The sequence below is a fragment of the Monodon monoceros genome, unplaced genomic scaffold (assembly GCF_005190385.1).
Source record: "Monodon monoceros isolate NGI ecotype Baffin Bay Population unplaced genomic scaffold, NGI_Narwhal_1 Super_Scaffold_21, whole genome shotgun sequence".
Taxonomy (NCBI): Eukaryota; Metazoa; Chordata; class Mammalia; order Artiodactyla; family Monodontidae; genus Monodon; species Monodon monoceros.
Window position 1 is genome coordinate 142,995,099 of NW_021703778.1, and position 24,669 is coordinate 143,019,767.

General features: G+C 38.7%; 1 protein-coding gene across 1 annotated transcript; it reads right to left on the bottom strand.

The window, feature by feature from the left end:
* Positions 1-304: 304 nt before the first annotated feature.
* MED6 (mediator complex subunit 6) lies at positions 305-18,926 on the bottom strand. The gene is made up of 8 exons (XM_029238856.1): positions 18,769-18,926; positions 15,735-15,894; positions 14,576-14,667; positions 12,873-12,955; positions 12,458-12,566; positions 10,918-11,033; positions 1,316-1,343; positions 305-711 (listed from the first exon to the last, which is right to left on the bottom strand). The coding sequence occupies exons 1-8, from the start codon at positions 18,788-18,790 to the stop codon at positions 581-583; spliced, it is 741 nt and encodes a 246-aa protein (XP_029094689.1). The 5' UTR covers positions 18,791-18,926; the 3' UTR covers positions 305-580.
* Positions 18,927-24,669: the final 5,743 nt, after the last annotated feature.

The following is a 24,669-nucleotide window of genomic DNA, read 5'->3' on the forward strand; positions in this document are numbered from 1 at the left end:
AAACTATGGTTTTAAAAATATCTACACACAGGGACTTCCCTGGTGGTCCAGTGGTTAAGACTCCATGCTTCCATGCCACAACATTGTTATAGTATCTGTAGGGTGGTGATATTGCTTAATGAGGTTGTTTTCCTTTTCTTTACCTTTCAAACTGTCAGTAACTTTACTATTTTAATACTGAGGAATATGCAACTAATAATAGAAAATAAGCTTAGCTACTATTTTAACATTAATCCTTTGTGTTTACAAAATGCATCCGGAAATATTTCAGAGGGAAAATAAGGGGGAAAACGTCATGATAAACTAATTTATACAAATACCTTTATCTTATCTTTAAACATGTATCACAGTAAACATGTGAGGGAGGAAGCTGCTCAAGTCCAGTAGGGAAAAGGTTACAAAAGATACATTAAAAATATTCAGACTGAAAGCATGAGCATCCTTACATCCTTTCTCAAAGAACAAGCACATTCTATACAAATGATTGTGACAAAGAATTTTAAAGTTCAAGAGCCTGTCACAGTAACGAGGTAAAATGTGGACAAGAGGAGTCTTGCCAAGCGTCTCTCTCGTCCAATACTCACTGAAGTCTCATTCGTTTTTCAGGGGGGCCTTTAGTACCCACAGTCTGTTGAACGTTCTTTGTGGTCTCCTTCTCCTCAGATTTCACAGTTTCTGGTACAGGTTCTGCCTCTTTCTTTGTCTGATCCACTAGACATCAAAAGCAGATATTTTTTGGAGGGGGAGGAGGGTGGAGGGATAAGACCAGTTTAGACAACAGTTAATGTGAATGGTTCAGACTCTCAAATTAATTTAGAACTACTTATCTCAAGTTCTAAATTTAGCTGTTTCATCAGGCAGATGTATAAGAACCAATTTACAAACCAAAAACCTGATAATACAAGCAAATTATGATACTAGACAAAAACACATGACATTTAAATAAGACATTACGCATAAAAAAGATACATAATTATTCTATGCCAGGTCAATGGACAGTCCAATACCTATTCTCAATGATGAAACAGAAGGCCTTTTCTCAAACTTTTGACAACCTAGAATCACCTCAGCTTCTCCACACACCCTCAATACCTGTTCATCCCACTCTAATGCATCTTTCAAATACTAATATCACTACCACAAAAGCACCACCTTTTGGCAATCAGCAGATCAAAGGTTAGGAGTAACAAACTGGCATTAGAGTCTAAAAGGACAAAATGATCATAATTCACCTCACATGTTATGATTGTTACTGAGTTAAACAGGCTGTTTGGTCTTATTTCAAGTTTGATAAGAATTATCAGATGAACCATACCTGGGACAGGCTTTTCTCCAGACTTTTGCTGTAATTAAAAAAAAAAACAAAACAAAACAAAAGTGGGGAAGAGGGGTGAAGGAAGAGGAAGAAGAAAACAGGGCAGGTTAGCAAAGCTTTTTGCTTCTTGACGTCATAATTTTCATTAAAATTACACCTGCATGCGAATTATATTATAAATGACCTCATGAAGAGAAACTACTATCCATGTACCATAAAAAAGTAAATTTATCATTTTCTACTTCTTATTCCTGTTCCAGAAAAGACACAAATCTAAAACTAGAACAAAAGAGTCAAACATAAAAAAACCCTTGAACATCAACAAAGCCCTTTGCCTCTGCACCGAGGCTACAATGCTTTATAAAAAGTTGCTAAGGAGAATCCAATGAGAGGGAATAATGGAGCCTTTCAAGACTCCAGAGGCTTATTTGCACAGGGAATATGAGCTATAAGTAAGTAGAATGAAATTTGGATGTCTGACTTTTAAAGTTGGCAGGTATGGAACGTAAAGAAAAAGAGGTATTTTTCTATGAATATAAGGCTTCTGTTGAGTGTACTATTAGAAATCAAACTGCAGGAAAAAATGATGGGGGCACTAGGAGTCAGGAACAAGGTCAGATCCTTCATTCTGCACAGCAATTCTTTTACTTCAGTGGGCCCTGTCATCTCCCTGTTCTCGCTACCCAAGTTAAATGCTTTAAAACACTTTCCTCCTCCTCTCCCTCCTTCTTCCTCCTCAAGGCTCACAACCTACCCCTCACCCTCAGCCTTGGTGTCAGTGCCCCAAGTTCTCTCCCATCTGTCTACCTCCAAACTTATTACACCTTTATATACAGACATATATACATAAAAAATACCTCTCTATACTTCCCTGTCATCTCAGAATAAAAGTGTTCTCTTTATTTTTATAAAGTTTAATGCCTCCATTTGTTTTCTGAATTTCTTTCTGAATTTACATGCCCTCCTTAAGCTTCTTATCTATTCCTATAACTAGAGACTACACAATTTTCTGATGTCACATGATCCAGATTCATGCTACAAACTGCCTACTAGCCCACTCCAACTACAAGTTCTGGGAACCATTACATTTAATAAGACCAAAACTGAGCTTCCCATTATTACCCATTGTACAGAAAAGGTTAACATAGAAGGTCTGAGCTACTATCCTTAGAAGGGCCAGGCTGCAAGGTTGGCCTTTGGCTGGTATCTGGAAATTTGGATTTCAGGAGGGTTCCCACCATTTTGTAACTGATAATGGCAGTTCATTATGCCTAGACTGTTTGTATAAAAAATGTTGTTTTTGCTGAATACCTGCCTTCCTTCAAAGAATGTGGAATTTTGGTATGCGCTAGATAGAAAGTACCTACCTGAAAAACCTCCCCCAAAAACGTGGGCACCAAGTCTCTAATGGACTTCCTTAGGCAGAAATATCACTGACATGTTGCTGCATTTTCACTGTTGAGGCAAGAGTGTACTCTGTATGACTCTTCATGGGAAGAAGAGAGTGTAAGGAAGCCTGCAGATGGATTCCTCCAGACTCCACTAATGCCTTTTTTCCGTATATCTGGCTGTATAGCCCTACTATGTCACTGTAATAAATCCTGTGAGTCCTTCAAGCAAATCTCCAAACATGGGGGTGGTCATGGGAATCCCCAACACAACAACATTATTACCTGTTTTATGAACATATTAGGACTTAAACATGTCTAAAGTAATTTGAGGGAACAAATAATTTTTCCTTACTTTAAAACAGGAGAGGAAATAGATGGTGTAACATTGAGGAATGAGAAATCGAGAGGAGACATTCTTATACTGCTAGCACTGAACCACTTGAACTATACTGGACACTGGACCATATCCAGACATTGAAATAATGTCATTACCTAATTAGTGCACACTGTCTAATCTTTTCTAGTGAACACTGTCACACAAACTAGTAGGATGTGGTTTAAGATGGGAAAATAGAACGGAGGTGGCCTTTCTGACAAAATTTATCAGGTAACTTTGGAATAAACCTAACTGAAGCAATATCCTATGGGGTCCTAGCAGCTTCTGAAAACAGCACTGAAAAGACATTGATAATAAAAGGCACTGACGGCCTGAACTCCTATCACATCAGTTTTGGTGTAACTTTCAGTAGTAACAAAAGTTAAAATATGGAAAAAGGAGCTTCAAGGAAAAATGCAGGACTTCTCCAATATTATCTTGAGCACCCCCATAAAGGGGCAACATCCCTCGGATCCAGAAGTCCTAAGCTACAAATGGTTCTGGGAGACAAAATGGGTAAATAGGAGCTCACAGAAGGCTTCAAGGAGACCAAGAATCTATTTTCTTCTCCAGATCTGAGGAGAAATGCTGTGGGCTGGAGAAACAAAGAGATTATTAAAAGTTCTAGAGAACTCTGATTATTAAAAGTTCTCCTAGGTCTGCTACAGAGTTGACATACTCTCTCTCTTTGTGAGTTGGCTTTTGGCCCCTGGATGGTTAAAAGAAGGTGAGGTTCTGGAAAATGACAACTTAAGGGTGACTATGGCTAAACCTTTACAAGAAAAATGTAAAAACTCATGGAAATGATATGTAGTCTGCAACCTGCTTAAAATAATTGGGAGGAAATAGGGGAAGAAGAGAGAAAACAAGATTGGCCACGCCTGATAACTGTTGAAGCAGGGTAATATCAATAGGTACATGGGGGCTTCATTTTTTATTATTCCCTCTATTTTTATATGCGTTTCTAAATTTCCACAACTTTCTACAAAGTGAAGTTTTTTTGTTTTAAGATTCAAGAGAGTCTTTGAGCTTTCTACAGTGTCCAGCCTAGCTCCAGGATAGAACAGTACATGGAATTCAAGTCAGGACCCCCTAGCCAGAGAAAAAGGAACTGTCAAAGTCAGCTGGAGTACCACAGAACCCAAACACAGTAGTAAGCTACTGAATGTTCTGGAGGTTGGCTAATGAAAATAGAACCCCTAACAACTATATTTACCCCAAATCTGTTTCTTTTCCTATATTCTGAATTTGGGTTCAACACCAAGTTGATTCTAATCCTAGGCCTGAAAACTTAGAATCATCCATAATGCCAATCTCTCCATATCCAACCACCAAATTTAGGCAATGCTAAATCTGAAATATATCTTGAATCTGTTTCCTCTCTATCTATGGCCACAGAATTAATTCAGGCTTTCCATAATCTAACTTCCTTGACTCCAAACATCACATTTTTTTAACATCTTTATTGGAGTATAATTGCTTTACAATGGTGTGTTAGTTTCTGCTTTATAACAAAGTGAATCAGTTATACATATACATATATCCCCGTATCTCTTCCCTCTTGCCTCTCCCTCCCTCCCTCCCACCCTCCCTATCCCGCCCCTCTAGGTGGTCACAAAGCACCGAGCTGATCTCCCTGTGCCATGCAGCTGCTTCCCACTAGCTATCTATTTTATATTTGGTAGTGTATATATGTCCATGCCACTCTCACTTTGTGCCAGCTTACACCTTCCCTCTCCCTGTATCCTCAAGTCCATTCTCTAGTAGGTCTGCATCTTTATTCCCGACTTGCCCCTAGGTTCTTCATCACCATTTTTTTGTTTTGTTTTTTAGATTCCATATATATGTGTTAGCATACGGTATTTGTTTTTCTCTTTCTGACTTACTTCATTCTGTATGACAGACTCTAGGTCCATCCACCTCACTACAAACAACTCAGTTTCGTCAGCTAGAGTACCACAGAACCCAAACACAGTAGTAAGCTACTGAATGTTCTGGAGGTTGGCTAATGAAAATAGAGCCCCTAACAACTATATTTACCCCAAATATAGTAATATTCCACTGTATATATGTGCCACATATTCTTTATCTGTTCATCTGTCAATGGACACTTAGGTTGCTTCCAAGTCCTGGCTATTGTAAATAGAACTGCAATGAATATTGTGGTACATGACACATTTTCCTATGCATCTTCTATACCATGAATGGTTATCTTCCTAAAACAAACAAATAACTACATTATTTCGTTGCAACTGTTTTTAAACACTTAATGGGTCCCTACTACCATCATCAATAATTCACAGCTAGTCAGTGCTGAGGGTCAAGAAGATGAGGTAGAGGATATCTAAGTTTACTTCAAGAGAGGGTGTATTTGAAAAAGAATGTACAAAAATTACCACTGCTTTCATTTGTCTTTAGTGATGATAGCTATTGTTTTAATATTTCAAATAACATTTAATGTACCTGGAAACGTATGTTTACAGGAGTGGTACCAGGTTATGGGTTTAAAATAGTGAATAAACACTGGACCACAGAACTAACCAAAACTCCTTTGTGGAGCATATACGATTCTTCTCAATATGACCTTAATAGAAACTTTAAGTCTCATATTTCAGTACTCCTCCCTTCACAAACACATAAGAGTAATAAAACTTCAGAGTATTTTCTGGTTCCTTTCTTTTTTTTTTACAGGTACACTGAGGTATAACTGATACATGAAAAATACCTGCACATATTTGATATACACAATTTCAAGAGTTTGGACATATACATACACCTGTGATACCATCACCACAATCAAGGTAATAAACATATCCATCACCTCCAAAAGATTTCTTCTGCTCCTTTAGTTTGGGGTTTGTGTGTGTGTGTGTGTGTTAAGAACACTCAATATGAGATCCACCCTCTTACCAAGTTTTTAAGTGCACAACACCATATTGTTAACTGTAAGCAGTATGTTGTACAGCAGATCTCTACAACTTATTCATCTTATATAACTGTAACTTTACAGCCTTTTTAGAACTCCCTATTTTCCCCTTCTTCCATCCTCTGGCAACCACTATAATATTTTCTGTATCTGACTATTTTAGATACCTCATGTAAGTGAAATCATATAATATTCATCCTTCAGTGACTGACTTATCTCAATTAGCACAATATCTTCCAGATTCTTCCATGACACCACAAATGGTACAATTTCCTTCTTTTTTAAGGCTGAATAATATTAAACTATATGTATATCCCATAGTTTCTTTATCCATTCATCTGTTGACGGACATTAGGGCTATTTCCATACCTTGGCTATTGTGGATAATGCTAAATATTCACAAAACTAATAAATGTGGGAATACAGATAGCTCAGGTTTCAAACTATATTACAAAGCTACAGTAATCAATACAGTATGGTATTGGCATAAAAACAGACATAAATCAATGGAACAAAATAGAAAGTCCAGAAATAAACCCATGCATATATGGTCAATTAACTTACACAACACAAAAAAATTAACTAAAAATGGATTTAAGACTGGAATGTAAGATCTGAAACCATAAAACTCCCAGAAGAAAACATAGGCAGTAAGCTCCTTGACATCAGTCTTGGTGATGAGTTTTTGGGTTTGACATGAAAAGCAAATGCACCAAAAGCAAAAATAAACAAGTGAGACTACAGCAAACCAAAAAGCTTCTGCAGAGCAAAGTAAATCATCAACAAAATGAAAAGGCAACCTACAAAATGGAAGGAAATATTTGCAAATCGCTTATCTGATAAGAAGTTAATATCCAAAATATATAAAGAACTCATATATCTCAACAGTGAAAAAACAAACAGTTCAATTAAAAAATGGGCAGAGGACCTGAATAGATATTTTTCCAAAGAAGACATACAGATGGCCAACAGGTACATGAAAAGGTGCTCAACATCACTAATCATCAGGGAAATGCATATCAAAACCACAATGAGATATCACTTCACAGTTGTTATAATGGTTACCATTGAAAAGACAAGAAGTAACAAGTGTTGGTGAGGGTGTAAAAAAAAGGGAGCACTTGTGTACTGTTGGTGGCAATACAAATTGGTGCAGCCAATATGGAAAACAGTACAGAGGTTCCCCAAAAAATTAAAAACAGAAATACCATATGATCTAGCAATCCCACTTTTGGGTATGTATTTGAAGGGAATGAATACAGGATCTCGAATGGACACCTGCATTCCCACATTCACTGCGGCATTATCCACAATAGCCAAGGTATGGAAACAACCTACATGTCTGTCAACAGAATGGGTAAAGAAGATGTGAGATATATATATGTGTGTGTGAGAGAGAGACATATGTGATACACACACACACACACGTGCGCACACATATACAGGAATATTGTTTAGCCATGAGAAAGAAGGATATCCTGCCATTTGTGAGAGCATGAACCTGGAGAGCATTATACTAAGTGGAGTCAGACAGGCAAATATGATATATCACATCACTTATATATGGAATCTAAAATGTTCAAACTCCTACAGAGAGTACAGCGGTGCCTGCCAGCGGCTGAGGGGGTGGGGGAAATGGGGAGATGTTGGTGAAAGGTATAAGATGAAATAAGTTCTGGAAATCTAATACACAACATGGTGATTATAGTTAGTAACACTGTAGTATATATTTGAAAGTTGCTAAGAGAGTAAAACTTAAATGAACTCACCATAAAAAAGAACAGTAATTATGCGACATGACAGAGATGTTCGCTAATGCTATGGCGGTAATCATTTTGCAGTATATAAGTGTATCAAATCAACAGGTTGTACACCTTAAACTTACACAATGTTATTACACCAATTATATCTCAATAAAGCTGATAACAAAAAGTTTACCCCTAAGTATGTTTTTGATGCTATTATAAGTGGGATTTTCTTGATATCCTTTACTGATAGTTGTTAGTATACAGAAGTGCAACTGATTTTTGTGTGTTGATTTTGTATCCTGCAATTTCACTGAATTCATGTATTAGTTATAACAGTTTTTTAATGGAGTCTTTGGGTTTGCTATGTATAAGATCATATCACCTGCAAACAGACAATTTTACTTCTTTTCCCATTTGGATCCCTTTTACTGCCTAATTTCTCTGGCTAGGTCTCCCAGCACTATGCTGAATAGAAGCGTGGAGGGTGGATATCCTTCTCTTGTTCCTGATCTTAGAGAAAAAGCTTTGTTCTTCACCACTGAATATGATAGCCGTGGGTTTGTTATACATGGCTTTTATGATGTTGAGGTACATTCCTTTTATACCTAGTTTGTTGTTTTTACCATAAAAAGATGTTGAATTTTCCCAAATGCTTTTTCTGCATCTATTGAGATGATCATGTGATTTTTATCCTTCATCCTGATAATGTAGTGTATCACACTGACTGATTTTAGTATGTCGAACCATCTCTGCACCCCAGGGATAAATCCCACTTGATCATGATATATTATCCTCTTAATGGGCTATTGCATTTGATTTGCTAGTATTTCATTGAGAATTTTTGCATCTATTTTTATTGGACTGCAGTTTTCTTGTCTTGTAGTGTCTTTTGGTCGTTGGTATCAGAGTAATGCTGGCCTCATAAAATGAATTTGGAAGTGTTCCCTCCTCTTTAATTTTTTGGAAGAGTTTGAGAAGGACTGGTGTTAATTCTCTTTAAATGTGTGGTAGAATTCACCCATGAAGTCATCTGTTCCTAGACATTTCTTTGGGAGGTTTGTGATTACTGATTCAGTCTCCTTATTCATTATTGGTCTGTTCAGATTTTCTATTTCTTCATGACTCAGTCTTGGTAGGTCATATGTTCTAGGAATTTCTTATAGGTTACCCAATTTCTTGGCATATAAACTGTTTGTAGTAGTCTCTTATGATCATTTTACTTCTGTGGCATCAGTAGTAACATGTCTTCCATTTCTAATTTTATTTATTTGAGTCTCCTCTCTTTGTTAGTCTAGCTAAAAGTTGGTCAATTTCGTTTATCTTTTCAAAACACCAACCCTTAGTTTCCTTGCTTTTTTTTTGTTGTTGTTTTTATTGAAGTATAGTTGATTTAAAATGTTGTGTTAGTTTCTGATGTATCACTGATTCTTTTCTATTGTTTTTCTAGTCTCTATTTCATAATTTTTAATCTTTGTAATTTCTTTTCTTCTGCTAACTTATAAGTGGAAATTAAACAAAACACTCCTGAACAACCAGCAGGCCAAAGAAGGAATCAAAAGGGAAATCAGAAATTATCTGGAGAGAAATTAAAATGAAAATACATCATACCAAAACTTATGGGATGCAGGAAAAGAAGTACTAAGAGGGAAGTTTATAGCAATAAATCCTACATTAAAAAGAAGGAAAGATCGCAAACAACCTAACTTTACACCTCAAGAAACCAGACAAAGAACAAACTGAGGGATTTTCTTGGTTTCTGAGTATGTCTTCATTGATCATCTTTCATGTTTTTGGTTTTGCATTTTCTGTTCCCATTTTCTAGATCAGCACTGCCCAAAATATAATGTGAGCCATAAATACAAGCTATATATGTAATTTAAATTTTTCTAGTAGTCACATTTTCAGAAAGAAACAGATGAATTTTATTATTTTTAACCAAATGTATCTAAAATAGTATCACTGACATATAATCAATATTTTTAACTATTAATGAAATATTTTATAAATTTTTTTTACTAAGTGCTTGAACCCAGTATGTATTTCACACGTAACACAACTCACACAACTCAATTTGGACTAGCTGTGTTTCAAATGCACAATAGTCACATGTGCCTAGGGGCTACTATACTGTGCAGTTCTAGGTGTTCTGCCACGAATGGCCAACCACACCTAACCTCTTACACTCTGTAGTCACTACTCGTCATCTTACACACAGCTATAATTCATTTATTTATTTATTCAACAGACATTGTTTCATCTTCACGCGCAATTCATGAGATTTCTCTAAACTGGCTTTTTGGTCCCGAGTTCCAACTGTGGCCTCTGCTCCCTTCACTACCACGTCACCATTCCAACAGTACACCTCATCCAATAGAGTCAGGGAAGGGGGAAGGAAAGGCCTATTCTAAAGTCATCTCAGGGTGTGAAAAATCTCAGTCTAAAACAACCCTTGAAAATCTCTTAAATAGGCCCTCCACAGGAAAAACATGACCTTGTGTGTACACAGCCCTGTAAAGATAAGTAAGAGCTGAGGCAAACCATAAGAATAACATGTTCACATATTCCATCTCACACTTACTCCTCTGCAAAAGCTCATTTAGTACCACAGTACGTGGACCTGCTATTGCTGTTGGAATGCCCAAAAAAACATAATGGAATTCATATAGCTCCAATATATGTTATAAGTCTATTATTACTCCTGCCTCCTCCATTTATCATGCCAAACCCTCCACATCAAATGTACTATTCTTTTTATTACAAAGTTTTTATTATTCTATCATTTAAGGACTTAAATACCCTCTACATCAGGGTGGAAGGCAGCACGTACAGTAAAAACAGCATGAGTTTCAAATTCTAGTTTTGTTACCATCTATGACACTTTCAGCAACCTTCTGAATGAGAATATTATTATATTCAGTCCTCATAGTTTACGAAGATTCAATAAGGAATTTAACTTAAGCACACAGAACAGTACTAATTCCATTCCCTTTACCACCTCCTCCATTAAGTCCTTGAAAAACCTTTCTTTGATTCAGAGATCATTTTTTTAACTAACAAGGAAAATCAGTATTTTTAGGTCACATCTGAAACAGTCCTCAATTTAAAAGAAATATGCCAGGAAAAAGTGTTGAATCAAAATTAACCACACGCATTCTCTTTACCTGCACAAATCGGGGTGGAAATTTTTGTCTAAGGTCTAGGAGTAAAGCATCCACACGCTGTCTCTGGAAAATAGAGCTTGGTTCTTCTTTCCTTTTGACTTTAGGTTTGACTTTATCTATTAAAATATAAGGTCCAAATCAAAACATTGTCTTGGTGCCTTATTATTTCACAAATCTTTGTCTGCCATGAATATATTCAAATTTCATTATTTTTAATGGCTGCTATTCCAAAGATAATCCCCCCAAATACGTTAAACATAGCATATACAGAGAAGCATTCAAACTCTCCCTCTGAAATGAGGTTAAAATTCTAACATTTAAAAAGCTGATATATCTTTTAAAGACATTTCAGTTTTAGCATGTAAACATGGATAAACATTGTTCTTATGTTTCCATAATTACTTAATTATGGAAAACTTTAAGGCTAAATTTTCCATAATTACCTAAGTCACATTCAGATTATTGGTTTGAAATTATCATGTGTATATTTTAAGTGTATTAAATGGACTTTTCCTGCAAAACCTAATAGGTACAAATGGAAAATGCAACTTTCATAAACTCAAGTAACCATACTCAATTATGAAGACTATAATCCACTGAAAAAAACAGGACAAACCAAACAACAGAAGATCATAAAGACAAGAGAGAAAAGAACTTGCAAGAAAAATTATGAAGCTAATCACGTGTGGGATTTTCCCTGGGAGGGGAGTGTGCTGGTGGACTGTCTATAAAGAAAGGGTTCCAGTTAAGTTTTACTCCAAACATTTCATTAGGGTAGGGGAAAAGAGCTCTTGGGAGAAGTTTATTCAACTGATGCAAACTTTCCTAAGTCAAATGTTGTCGCCGGGACCTACTATTACGAATAAATATAACTGTATCTCAAAGACCATTCATTCCACGGGTCTGAATTTTATTTAAAGGCTACCTTTTCCATAGTAATTCATTCTAAGCTTCTATTTCTCTAGAAAGAAATGCAGAATATAGGTATACTGCTATAGATACATTTCTAGAAGTACTTTTATTAGTAAAATATGGTACAGAACAAGTAGCAGATTAGCAGCTATGGCAACTAGAGGACCTGGCATCACGACAGGCAGTAACATGGAAAGATCAGAAAACAGACTGTTCGTCTGGAGATAGGGCTTTAAGAGCATCTCCCCTATTTCAAAAACTTGGAAGACTTGGGTTCCAGATTTCAAGATGACTCAACAGTTTGGTAAGCAGGAAATATCATCATTACTCATTCCTCATCACTGATTTCCCCTACATGTCCTGAATATTTTAAAACCTTGTATCAACTTATCAGAGATTATCATGTACCAAAGAGATTAAAATTTGTACCTGTTCCTATGGGAATGCTATTACTACCACATCTAGTTACATGAATCATATAGCTCTAACAATGTCATCATCCTATGAAACCTTCCCACGGAGAAGTAAAGCACAGCTAGAAATCATCAACAGCCATTTTCCGAAAGAAAGCAGCTTCATTCTCTGAGTAACAAAAAGTGTTTTAGGAGGGTCTCGGTGTCCCACCTACCTTGCTCTTCGTGATCTTTGAAGTGCCACCAATACCCTTTGGAAGGATGATATCGACAGTATGACATAGCTTCATCAAAAGCTGACTGAATGCCATGTACCACAGTAAGCTTATAAAAAGAAAACAAATTCTGAATTTCTCATCAATCATCCAAAATTTACAAAGTGAACACAAAATATTACATATGCAAAGACAGTAATTCTTCTGCTTTTCAGAACCTGAATCACTATGTATCTAGGGGTGGTATATACTTTGAACATGGAGTTGGCCCACAGGAACCAATGCTTAAGATATTCTAATAGTCAACACTTTATACCAACGTACACAAGGGAGAGGAGATCCTGTTTAATTCTCGGTAGCAAGGTAGTTCAGTTAGAAGTTTTCTTTAATGTTTAAAGTATGTAAAGACACTCACCACTCTAGAGTTTATAACTGATCCCAAGTCTGGTGCCTGATAGATCACTCCAGCAATAATATAGTAATCAGCCAGTGGGATAACTGAAGCAGCGAGAAAAAAAAAGTTTATCAATATAGCTATGCACACAAACTGCTAAATATATTTCCATAAAAAGAACAACTAAAGTTTAACATTTTCCCATACTAGAGCTTAAGGTAGGGTTTGGCAATTCCTGTTTTTGTAAATAAAGTTATATAGGAAAATAACCACACTCATTCATTTGCGTTATTATCTAAGGCTGCTATGGCACTAGTTGAATAGTTGTCTCAGAGACCATGAGGCTCCAAAGCCTAAAATATTTAGTCTCTGGACCTTCACAGAAAAAGTTTGCTAAAAAAAACGTTTGCCCTAGGAGCAGTGCTTCTTAAACTTTAACGTGCATTTGAATCACCTGAGTATCTTGTTAAAATCAGATTCTTACTCAGTAGGGACGATGCATTTCTAACAAGTTCCTAAGTGATCCGATGCTGCTGTCAGTCAACCACACTTTGGGGAATAAGACCTTAGAGCAAGAGAGATTTAGGGCCCAGGATGAAGATACCAGACACACTGAACTTGCCTCTGTGCCCCAGTCCGAGGTCCTAAGGAATAAAACAGCTGCTAGTGAGGCTGGTGCCATCTTCTGTCGCTTCTGTACCTGGAACCCTTTCATCATGGAACTCTTGTCCCCAGCCTTGTCTTTGTTCTAAGTTTCTCTTTTTCTCTGGGCAGGGACTCTAGATCTTTGACTTTTTTTTTTTTTAATTTATTTATCTTTATTTATTTATTTTTGGCTGTGTTTGGTCTTTGTTGCAGTGCGCGGGCTTCTCACTGCGGTGGCTTCTCTTGTTGCGGAGCACGGGCTCTAGGTGCTCGGGCTTCAGTAGTCGTGCCTCACGGGCTCTAGGGCGCAGGCTCAGTAGCTGTGGCACACGGACTTAGTTGCTCTGCGGCATGTGGGATCTTCCTGGACCAGGGCTCGAACCCATGTCCCCTGCACTGGCAGGCGGATTCTTAACCACTGTGCCACCAGGGAAGTCCTAGATCTTTGACTTTGAAAGTAAATTTGGATTCTTGACTCTGGAACCACAACTTCAGTAGCAAGTCATTCTCTGGAATCAATACTAGGGTGAAGGTTATTCTCAAAGGTCTTGATGAGAGTATCTAATTTAAGAGATGTAGCTGGTCATCTCTGGAATAGGTGACTAGCTCTTTGATTCAAAATCAAGTCTGAATTCTATACTTTTCAGTATGATTTCTAAAGCAAGTTTTTGTCTGGTAATTTTGATTGAATGTATCAATGAGGGTTTTCCATTGATCTTTTATGAATTTGGTGCAACTGCATCTACCAAGAATTAAACCTGATTTCCTTCTGAGAGACTAGAATTTGACAGGCAGAGGACGTCTACATGATCAGCCCTCAATAAAAATTCTGGACTCAGAGTCTCAAACGGTCTTCCCTGAGCTCTGAGCAGACATAGTACACACTGCATTTCACTACTAGAGGGAAGGTGCACTTGGTGTGGCCCCTCACAGAAGGGAAAGCATAGGAAGCCTACACATGGATTCCTACAAATCCCTAAAACAGAACCCAATCCACAAAAATAAGAACATATAGCTCAGGAGTAAATAAATCATGGTATTTTAAGAAGAAAATAATGCCTAAAGTTTACATATTTTACCTTGAGTAGGGGACTGCCGCTGTTGCTTTCGAATGATAAAAAGAATGGGCTCTTGGGCATGTAAAAGGATGTATTCCACTCCAACCATCTGACTGAAAACAGGACACAGACACTCAGAGATCTATGGATGCCCTACAAACAATTCTGTAGAACATTCAAATTATCACATAAAAGTATAGCAACATTGTAAACAGGATAAAACTGCCTATGTTTGATAGGAAAAATTGGCTGTTCAATAAAACTGGCTATTTTTCCCAGGTAGGTGGGGCACAAATAAAGTAAGATTTCGTTTTTAAACAACAACAAAATTTCTCTACAAAAATTCATGATGAACTTAAATCGGAGTATTTTCAGTCATGAAAGTACAATGAACCTACATTTCAAAAAAGGCAATCAAAATACCAGGATGCTTCCTGACCAAGGAGATCTATAAATATATATAAAATATTAAAATATACATGAACACTATACCTGTCTTAATATAGATCACTACTATATATTGTACCCAACCAGAAAACATCAAAAACCTTATCCTCACCCCCAACGTATCTTTTCCTGACATACTATGTTTAAAAGCAACACCAAGGTATCTCAGTAAATGTAAATATTTACCTCAAAACAAAAGCTATTTAAAATACCAGAAATTTAATTTCTTAGGACCCCTGCTCCCCATGTTTAGCTGACAGATGAAAAACTTCATTACACAGTTGTTTCAGAAACTTTTATAATAGTAATGAATTATTTAGCATCCCAAGTCTGAAGAATCTTGCTAAATTTGGCTAAAATTTTATTTGTCAAACAAAGAAAAATCTACTGTAAACTCGACTATGGTTTAAGACATCAAATTAGATGTAGAGGAGACAACATATATAGATACCTGGTTAAGGTAAGAGTTGCATTGCTGAAATCAATGAGATTTACATCTAAACCTCATAGTTGCATTTTAACTAGACAGTAATATGTGAAGTTATAAAGAAAAGACTTCCTAGGTTACAAGTGACTACTAATAATTCCTTTGCATGTCAAATCTGCACAAACCCAAACAAAACTCCGGTTCTTCCAACACTTCTACTCTGTACTTCATGATTCACAGCTTGAAAGAACTATTCATTACAAAATCTGCAGTTGGCAAAGATGCTACCTTCTTATAATAACTTACTTTAAGTGTTCTAATGTTAGCCTCTGCATTTTGACCACTTCATTATTACATGTCCTGTCATAAAAAGGATTACTTCTTTCTGAAAAGTAATCCAGGACACTTCCACTGTTCAAAATAGGGATCCAGGAACTGTCAACCCAAGAGATTCCCAGCAGATTATCTATAGAAAAGAAACAAAATGATAAAGGATGAGAAAAGAGAAAAAAATCCAATCCAACAAACATTTACTATGCATATAATGTAGGAGGCACTATGAATATAAGGATGACGTGGGTCCTAACCTACATACCCTCACAGTCCCACAGAAGAGATAAGTATGCAAGAAAGCAATGACAACACAAGATCCATAATAAAGGTAAGAATAAATGTGTTATGAGAGCACAGTGGAGCAAGCAGAATACCTTACCTGAGGGAACAGGAATGATTTTTCATGGGGTGAGGAGGAGGTGGGTTTTAGCACTATATGTTAAAGAATAAATAGAGGCTCACCATGGAGAAAAGAGAGGCAAAGTAATTCCAAGCAGAGGTAACACATATACAAAGGTAGGGAAATATAAAAGTATATTATATGTTTAATTGGGAGATTCTGATTGACATATATACACTAATATGTATAAAATAGATAACTAATGAGCCTGCTGTATAAAAAATAAATAAAATTCAAAGATTCAATAAATAAATAAAAGTACATTATATGTTTAAAGAATAACTCAATTAGGTGAAGAAGTTATAGGATTTGAAATCTAGAGAGGTCTTTCAAAATATTGGAAATCCTGAGTTCTTATACTGTTGGCAACTAATTCAAAAATTTTCAAACAATATGTATGCCAAAGAAAACACATCCATTGCCACTAATGGGAGCTCTTCCAATTAAAGAGACAGAAATAAGTTAGGAATCTATTACTATAGATGAGATAATAATTATGTAAAAGGAGCAAATGAAAAGTAGAATGCCCTTAATTACAGCCATACAATTTCACATTTTAAAGAATTAAACTTTAAATTTTTCAAAATGGAAAAAGAAAACAAAGACATGATAAGTAGGGCTAGATAGCTTTAATTAATGAGCTTTTATTGGGTACTGGCTGCAATGTTTCATACCACTGACAGTACTAAATCCCACTAGCTGTAAGTCATGAAACATCAAATTGCCTACATAATTACTGGTTGAAGAAGGAAGAATGGAAAACTTCAACCTCCCCATGCCTTAGTTTTCTCATCTATAAAATAGGGATTATAATAGTATCTCCATGCTAGATTATATATGTAAAACGCTTAGTACATTGTAATAACCCAATAAATGTTCATTATGATGATGGTGATAGTGCTGGTAGTCAATTTCTTTTAAGATTAATATGAACAAACTTATTTCTGGCTTAACCAAAGGCTGTCCTAGTTTGTGCCTCTTTTTTTTTTCTAGTTTATGCACTTCTAAAAAATATAGAAACGTCTTTCATTCTCAAAAAGGTATAGGTTTACTAGATATTCAAATGGTCAAGCTAGATTAAACTCATCTTAAAAGTCACTAATCTCTGCAAAGCCTTTCTCTACTTTGCAAGGCAGAAATAATGGTTTCTTCCTCTATGTCCTCATAGCGGTTTTTATACAGTTTTATAATTGATTATTAATAACCCACAAGTACAAATGTTTTCCCATTAAATGCTGAGTTTTTTAAGGAACTGGGGCTGTGGGTTACTCATCAGAACTAGCACAGGACCTGTTTGGTAAGAATTAGAAAATGTTTATTAATTCATGATTAAGGGCTAAGGACAAGTTACTCCACTGGTCATAAATTTACACACACTCCAGTATCCAAGGATGTTCAGTTACAAACTAGTTAACTGGGGTTAAGAGGGTGGTGTGTGGCTGTGAAATAGGATATATTAGTTCTCCTACATAGAAACTACCTGTGACCACAGCCCAATAAAGAGACTACACTACCAAAACAAGCAGACTCCAACTATTTCTTACCATCTCCACTGTTACCACCCTAGTCTGAGCCACCTCCAAATCCCCATGCATTACAAAAGTGCCTTCCTAACCGGTCTCCCTAATTCTACCTTTGCCCTCCTACAGTGTTCTCAGTAGTCAAGGTGATCCTAAAAAAAAGTAAGTCAGGTTACGTTCATCCCTTCTGGTCAAAACCCTCCAGGGGTTCTCTATTTTACTCAGAGGACAAGCCAAAGGCCTTACCACGGCCTACAATTCCTGTATGAACAAGCCACCACACCAATTCTCTCTCTGACTTCATCTGCTTCCCGCCTCCTCTCTCACTGTGCTTCAGCCATACTGGCCCCCTTGCTGCTCTTCTGACATGTTCCCACCTTAGAGCCTTTGCAATGGACCTGACAAATCTAAATAAAAAGTAAAAAGTTATGAAAGCTAAACAGCCTTGTGGACTAAATGTTCCTCTTTTTTATTCAGTAGCAAGGGAGAGCATATTGACATGGCTCTAATACAGCTCTCTATCAGCAAGTAATGAAATTAGGTACTTGATATTCTCACTTATAACGAAAGACAAACATATAGTAAACATTATCCAGAACTGCTGAAGATCACTGGACATTTTGACAATATATAAATGACAACATATTTGTAATATGTGTGCTAGACTCCAATTTGGTTAATATAGAAAAAGGAACCTCAAACGTCAGGAATAAGGTAGGCCCCAGGCCAAGTGCCAAGAATGAACCAAACACTGTCGGCTCATGACCCCACCCCCTTCTCTGTCGTTCCTTCACCTGTACAGAACAGCCCCAATACTGCTGTAGAGATACGTATGTAGGACAACACCACAGGGCTCAAAGCCCAGAGCTTATTCCAACCCCTTCGTTTTGACTCTTCTAAGAGACTCCTGAAAAACTGCGAAAATCTAGGCAATTTTTCGACAGATTGGCGCTTTGGGTCGTTCACAGAAAACATTCCAAAGAGCTTGGGAGACATCACAAGGGAACCGGAATCTTGCCCCCAAGAGCTATAAATCCCTAAACCAGATCCCAAACAATCAGGAAACAAAGGGGACAGCACAGGTTACCTCGGATATCCACCGCCGCCATAGTCCCAAAACCGTCCTCAGGTTCTTCTTCCGGCGCAGAGTAAACGTAACAAGTCTGAGACGAAAGAGCTCTGCTGCAGAGCAGAGGAATGTTAAGGAGGAACCAAAAGAGGGGAGGAGACTGCAAGGCCAGGAAGACAGGGCAGGGAAAGGGAAGAAGCGGAGAGAATAGGAGGTGGAGCGGGGCGGGGCTGAGGGGCGGGGCTGAGAGAGGGTGGGGCGGGCTGGGAGGTGCAGCGGGGCGGGGAAGAGGGGAGGGGCGGAGAGAAGGGGTGGGGCGGGGCTAGGAGGTGGAGCGGGGCAAGGAGGAGGGGGAGGGATGGAGCCGGGAAGTAGAGTTGGGTTGGGGAGAGAGGGGTGGGACGAGGCAGAGAAGGGCGGGGCGGGGCTGGGAGGTGGAGCGCGGTGGGTAGGGAAGGGGTAAGAAGGGGAGGGAGAGGCTAGGAGCTGCTAGCAGGAGGGAGAGAGCAGCGCCAAAGGAAGGAGATGTAGAGGCAGGGCATACCACCGGGGTAAAAATTTGGAGACTTTGAGGAAATACAGAGTGAGCAGAGCCCTGCCCAACGTCCACCACTGAGGTTTTCAAAATTTTGACCTTGGGCTTTCCTGGTGGCGCAGTGGTTGAGAGTCCGCCTGCCGAGGTAGGGGACGCGGGTTCGTGCCCCGGTCCGCGAAGATCCCACATGCCGCGGAACGGCTGGGCCCGTGAGACGTGGCCGCTGAGCCTGGGCCTCCGGAGCCTGTGCTCCGCAACGGGAGGGGCCACAACAGTGAGAGGCCCGCGTACCGCAAAAAATATATATATATAAAATTCGACCTTGGTCTCCTGTGATCGTTTACAAGAACAAATTCTGATTGTGCAGAGTTGGGGGTGGTAACATCTTTCATTTTAAAAGCTCTTTCAGGTGTATCCAATGAACTGTTCAGTTTAGGAGCTACTGGCCATTCTGTTTTTCACCCTGCCTCAAGTGTGGGGATGGGCAGGACTAAGCAGGAAGAATTTGACAGTCATTAGCTTTTATGTGACTAAGCCCATTAAAAGTCTAAAGCCATTGAAGAAAATATTACATGCCTCTGAGACAAAATTTTCACAAGTCAGGAAATGCTTCTGAAGCAAAATATTAAAAAGATTAAAAGAAAGGGAATACCCCTGGGTCCCTGAGTAAAGACCTAATATCTGCATGCTAATCTGGGCTAGATAGCAAGATGCCAGAGGGAATAATTCTGTGAAATGCAGAAGCCATAGGAAGCCTTAGAAAGACTTTCAAGCTCCATAAAAGCAAAATGATGAGGATATCTGCAAGCAAGACACAGATGCCAAGAAGAGAACCCGCAAATCTGAAGAAGCCCTTTTTATGGTGATGAAGTGTTAGTGCCTGTATCTGTTCCAAAACTTAGGTACTATGAAGGTTCCCCCAGAATTTAACCACAAAACAGAGGTAAGAGGGTGGGGGACCATGAATTTATTGGAATTTTCTACCTCATAGACTGGGAATTCAAAAATTTTAACTCTAAGTGGCATACAAATATATTGCTTTGTTATACTCCACTTTTTGAACTGGGATTTTATACTTGAGATGGTATGTATACAGTATGTGTCCCAATAAAAGTATGCACATGCACAGAGCAGAGTTTTCAAAGGAGAAAGGCCTGGTAGGGTCCTGGTGGAGATGGCATTCCAAAACAGGGGTTATCATGTCCAATAAACAAAAGTGTGAAACATCAAGCTTTTTGTTTTGTTTTGTTCGTTCTGTTTTCTTGTGTTTTTATTAGAAGAGGATTAGGAAGAAGTACAACAGAACACAGATCTGTAGGTAATAAAAGATATGGTAAGCATGGTAGGCCAGACCTGGGAGCTCAGCCTTTATCTTGTAGACAGTGGGAGAAATGTAATTGGGCTTCCATTTTAGAAAGATTGTCCAAGGAGCATGAGTTGGAGGCATTTATAAGACTAAAAACAGGTAGTCCGTTTAGGAGACTCTTGCAAACTAAATGAGGTCTACGCTCATACACAGGCAGCAGTAGCTGAGGGAAGAAGAAGGATGACAGATATTTAGGAGATAAAATCAAAAGGGAATTAGTGACTAGTAGATGAGCTTGAGGAAGGAAAGGCAGGAAATAAAAAATTTTTCCCAGGATACTGCTTTATAAGACTAAGTGTTGTTAATCAAATTAGGAATAACAAGTAAGTAGGTGAAAAGGGGAGTAATGGTTTTTTTTTTTTTTTTTTTGCAGTACGCGGGCCTCTCACTGTTGTGGCCTCTCCCGTTGTGGAGCACAGGCTCCGGACGCGCAGGCTCAGCGGCCACGGCTCACGGGCCCAGCCGCTCCGCGGCATGTGGGATCTTCCCGGGACCGGGGCACAAACCCGCGCCCCCTGCATCGGCAGGCAGACTCTCAACCACTGTGCCACCAGGGAAGCCCCATGATTTATCTTTGAACATGTCCATCTTATACATGAAGTGTCTGCAGGACATTCTGTATACTAGAGTTCCTTAGCCTTTGCATTATTGACATTTGGGACCAGATAATTCTTGGCTGTAAGTATGGGGAGCTGTCCTGTACATTGTAGAATGTTTAACAGCAATCCTGGCTTCTACCCACCAGATGCCAGTAGCAGCAACCCCCTCCCAGTTATGATGACCAAAAATGTCTGCAGACATTACCAAATATCCCTGGAGGGCAAAACTGCCCCCAGTTCATAACCACTGCTTACAAAGGTATCTATAGTAGTATGAAGTCAAAGCAGACAAGTTTCAGGAAGAGAGGAGTACTCACAGTGTGAAGCAGATATGTGAGATAAGGGCTAAGAAGCAGGCATTGGATTAGGTAAATAGGAAGCCCCTAACAAGAATAGTTTTTGTGGAATGATAAGGGTCAGAGGAGAGTATGTTCAGGAGTGAAGGGAAGTGGCATTGGGTATAGTCTGTATTTTCAAGGCTGAGAGGGAAGCCTAGAGTGCTACCTGGAAGCTGTATGGACATAATAATACTGAAATGTGAATATGTGGATAGGCTGAGGTAAAAGACCCAGAGAAGATCTTCAATTACTCTTCAGCAAATTCATTCATTCATTCAGTCAGCCACCAATCATTTAATACCTACTCTGTGTTTTGCTCAGCTCTAGTTGCAGAGGATAAAGCAGTAAACAAAGCCTCTGACTTCAAGGAGTCAACAAGTCTGATGGAAAAGACAGACGATAAACAAGTACATAAATAAAGAAGAGCATTACAGATTGTGGTAACAAAAATGGGGGGAGATGAGATAGCGATTAACTGGAGGAAGCCACTTTGGATACGATGGTCAGGACAGACCTCTCTGAGGAGGTGATATATCTGAGCTGATACCCGGAGGATGAGAATGAATCAGCCACATGAAGAGCTGGGGCTCAAGCTTTTCAAGCAGAGAGAAGAGCATACAGAACCTGCAGTGGAAAGTGGCTTGGTCTGGGAACCAGGAAAAGGCCAGTTTAAACTGACTCACATAAGTGAAGGAGGAACAGTGGGAAGAGACGAAGAAAGAAGGTAGGAGTCAGATGATAGATGGCCTTGTAAATAAGTTTTTTGTTTTTTGTTTTTTTGCGGTACGCGGGCCTCTCACTGTTGTGGCCTCTCCTGTGCGGAGCACAGGCTCCGGACGCGCAGGCCCAGCGGCCATGGCTCACGAGCCTAGCCGCTCCGCGGCACGTGGGATCTTCCCGGACCAGGACATGAACCCGTATCCCCTGCGTCGGCAGGTGGACTCTCAACCACTGCGCCACCAGGGAAGCCCAATAAGTTATTTTTTTATTCAAAGGAAATGAGAAGCTATTAAAGACTTTAAGGGGTAGAATGCCACAAAGGTATTAGTTCTAACTGGAAATTTACACTGGATGTCAAAAATATTTGCTGTTTACTGAGCCACTTACTATGGATCAGGCACTGTGCTAGTTTTCCCCTAACAATTTTATGAGGCAGATGCTATTATTACTCCCATTTTACAGATGAGGAGACTGAATGAGGCAGATGAATTAGCTGCTCACAAATTATTATCTATGTGAGTACATCGTTAATCTACGTTTTCCACTCCCCTTATATCTAGATGTAGCTACATAGGTAGTTCTCATCAATGGAATATGGATGGACGTGATTAGTGTCATCCCCAGGCCAAGCTGCTTAAAAGCATTGGTGCCTTTTCCACTCTCTCTCTGCTTCCACTTGGTAGATATCACAGAGACCTTCAAGTCATGGATTGAACATGGGGAGAGCCAGGATCTCTGAATGGCTGACCATGGTGCTGAACCTCCCTGCTGACCTACATCGGACCTTGATAAAAACAAGAAATAAGGTTTTATTGTGTTAAACCACCCCCCAACGCACACACACAATTTGCTTTGTACTCTCTCTTCTATAAAGTCAATAATGGTGATGTAATCTACTCCCTCTTCTGTAGGATATGCTAAAAATTTGTACCTGCCCCCCCTATATACAATATGGCCCTTTGAGGCTTTGTGGTTTGGGGACTTACATCATTTGATATGCAAGTGTTAGAGTGCAAATGAAAGAGAAAAACAGAAAGCTCTTCAGTAAGAGGGTAGGAATGATTTTCTGATTGGTTAAAAGAAATTAATAGCACATTAGAAACAATTACCTGCTCGCACCTTCCTCCATATGGTTACAATCCAGATTCCTCACATAGGTGCCTTTTAAATACTTGACACACTGCTCCTCTTTACCATGTTTTACTTTCTTTAACATTCTCTCCAATAGTCTAAATTTACACACATCATATCCTCCCACTTCTTTACCTGTGTGCCCTTCTTTATAGGGATACCTCTATAATTCCAGGGCCTGAATTAAGACTCTTTCCTAAAAAGAAGTTCTCTAGACTGTAAACTCCACAAGGACATGATCAGGTATGTGTTTGCCTGATATAATTGATCTAGTCCCTGGCATGGTGTCTTCCATGTACGAGGTGCTCGACAAATATTTGTTGAATTAACAAATCATGTATAAATGAATGGATGATACAATGGCCCTCAGATCAATAACAAACTTCTGCATTTCAATAATGGATAAATGTAATGGGATTGTTAAGTGGAAATGGATTTATGGGAAGTTATAAGAAAACTCCTTAAAATCTCTCTTGATCTTAGAACAATGTAGAACAAACAACAACTTCATTTATGCTAATGTTCTGGAAATCCACAGAATAAAAAGAAAAACACAAGATATCCTACCAGAAAAATGTTCTAGAAAATATTAAAGTTGTGTGAGTTTTTTCTCTCTTATTTAATGAGCAAAAAGCCAGCTACTTCAAAATACAGAACAGGACAGAAAATCACCTCAGAATTACTTAGGAGGTATCTCTGAAAAGTTACCCTGGAACCTCTGGGAGCGGACTTGATGGTCCATTGAGAGATACGTTACCAAATATTTCGTATTTTAAGGGTTGTGAGAAAATCTACACTACCCCTGCATGGCAAATACCAAAACCTGACCCTGGGCAGTACCTCTGAAGGCAGCTGTTCACCTTAGGAATTAGCTATAATTGTAGACCAAAAAACCCGATCACTAAGAGTTCAACCCTAGAATCCCAAACATAGAGTACAGATAAGCTTAGTCCAGAAGAAACAGAATCTTCTTCCCTCCAAGAACCTCTCCTTGGATTTTGTTCCCATTGCAGGACAGTGGTCAAGTATCCATGAGATTGGGCAGTACTAAACCTCCAATAAGACTCCATACAGCATCACAAAGCAATAGCAAAAGCTGACTGGGACTTCCCTAGTAGTCTAGTGGTTAAGACTCCAAGCTCCCAATGCAGGGGGCCCAGGTTCGATCCCTGGTCAGGGAACTAGATCCCACATGCATGCCGCAACTAAGAGTTCGCATGCACAACTAAG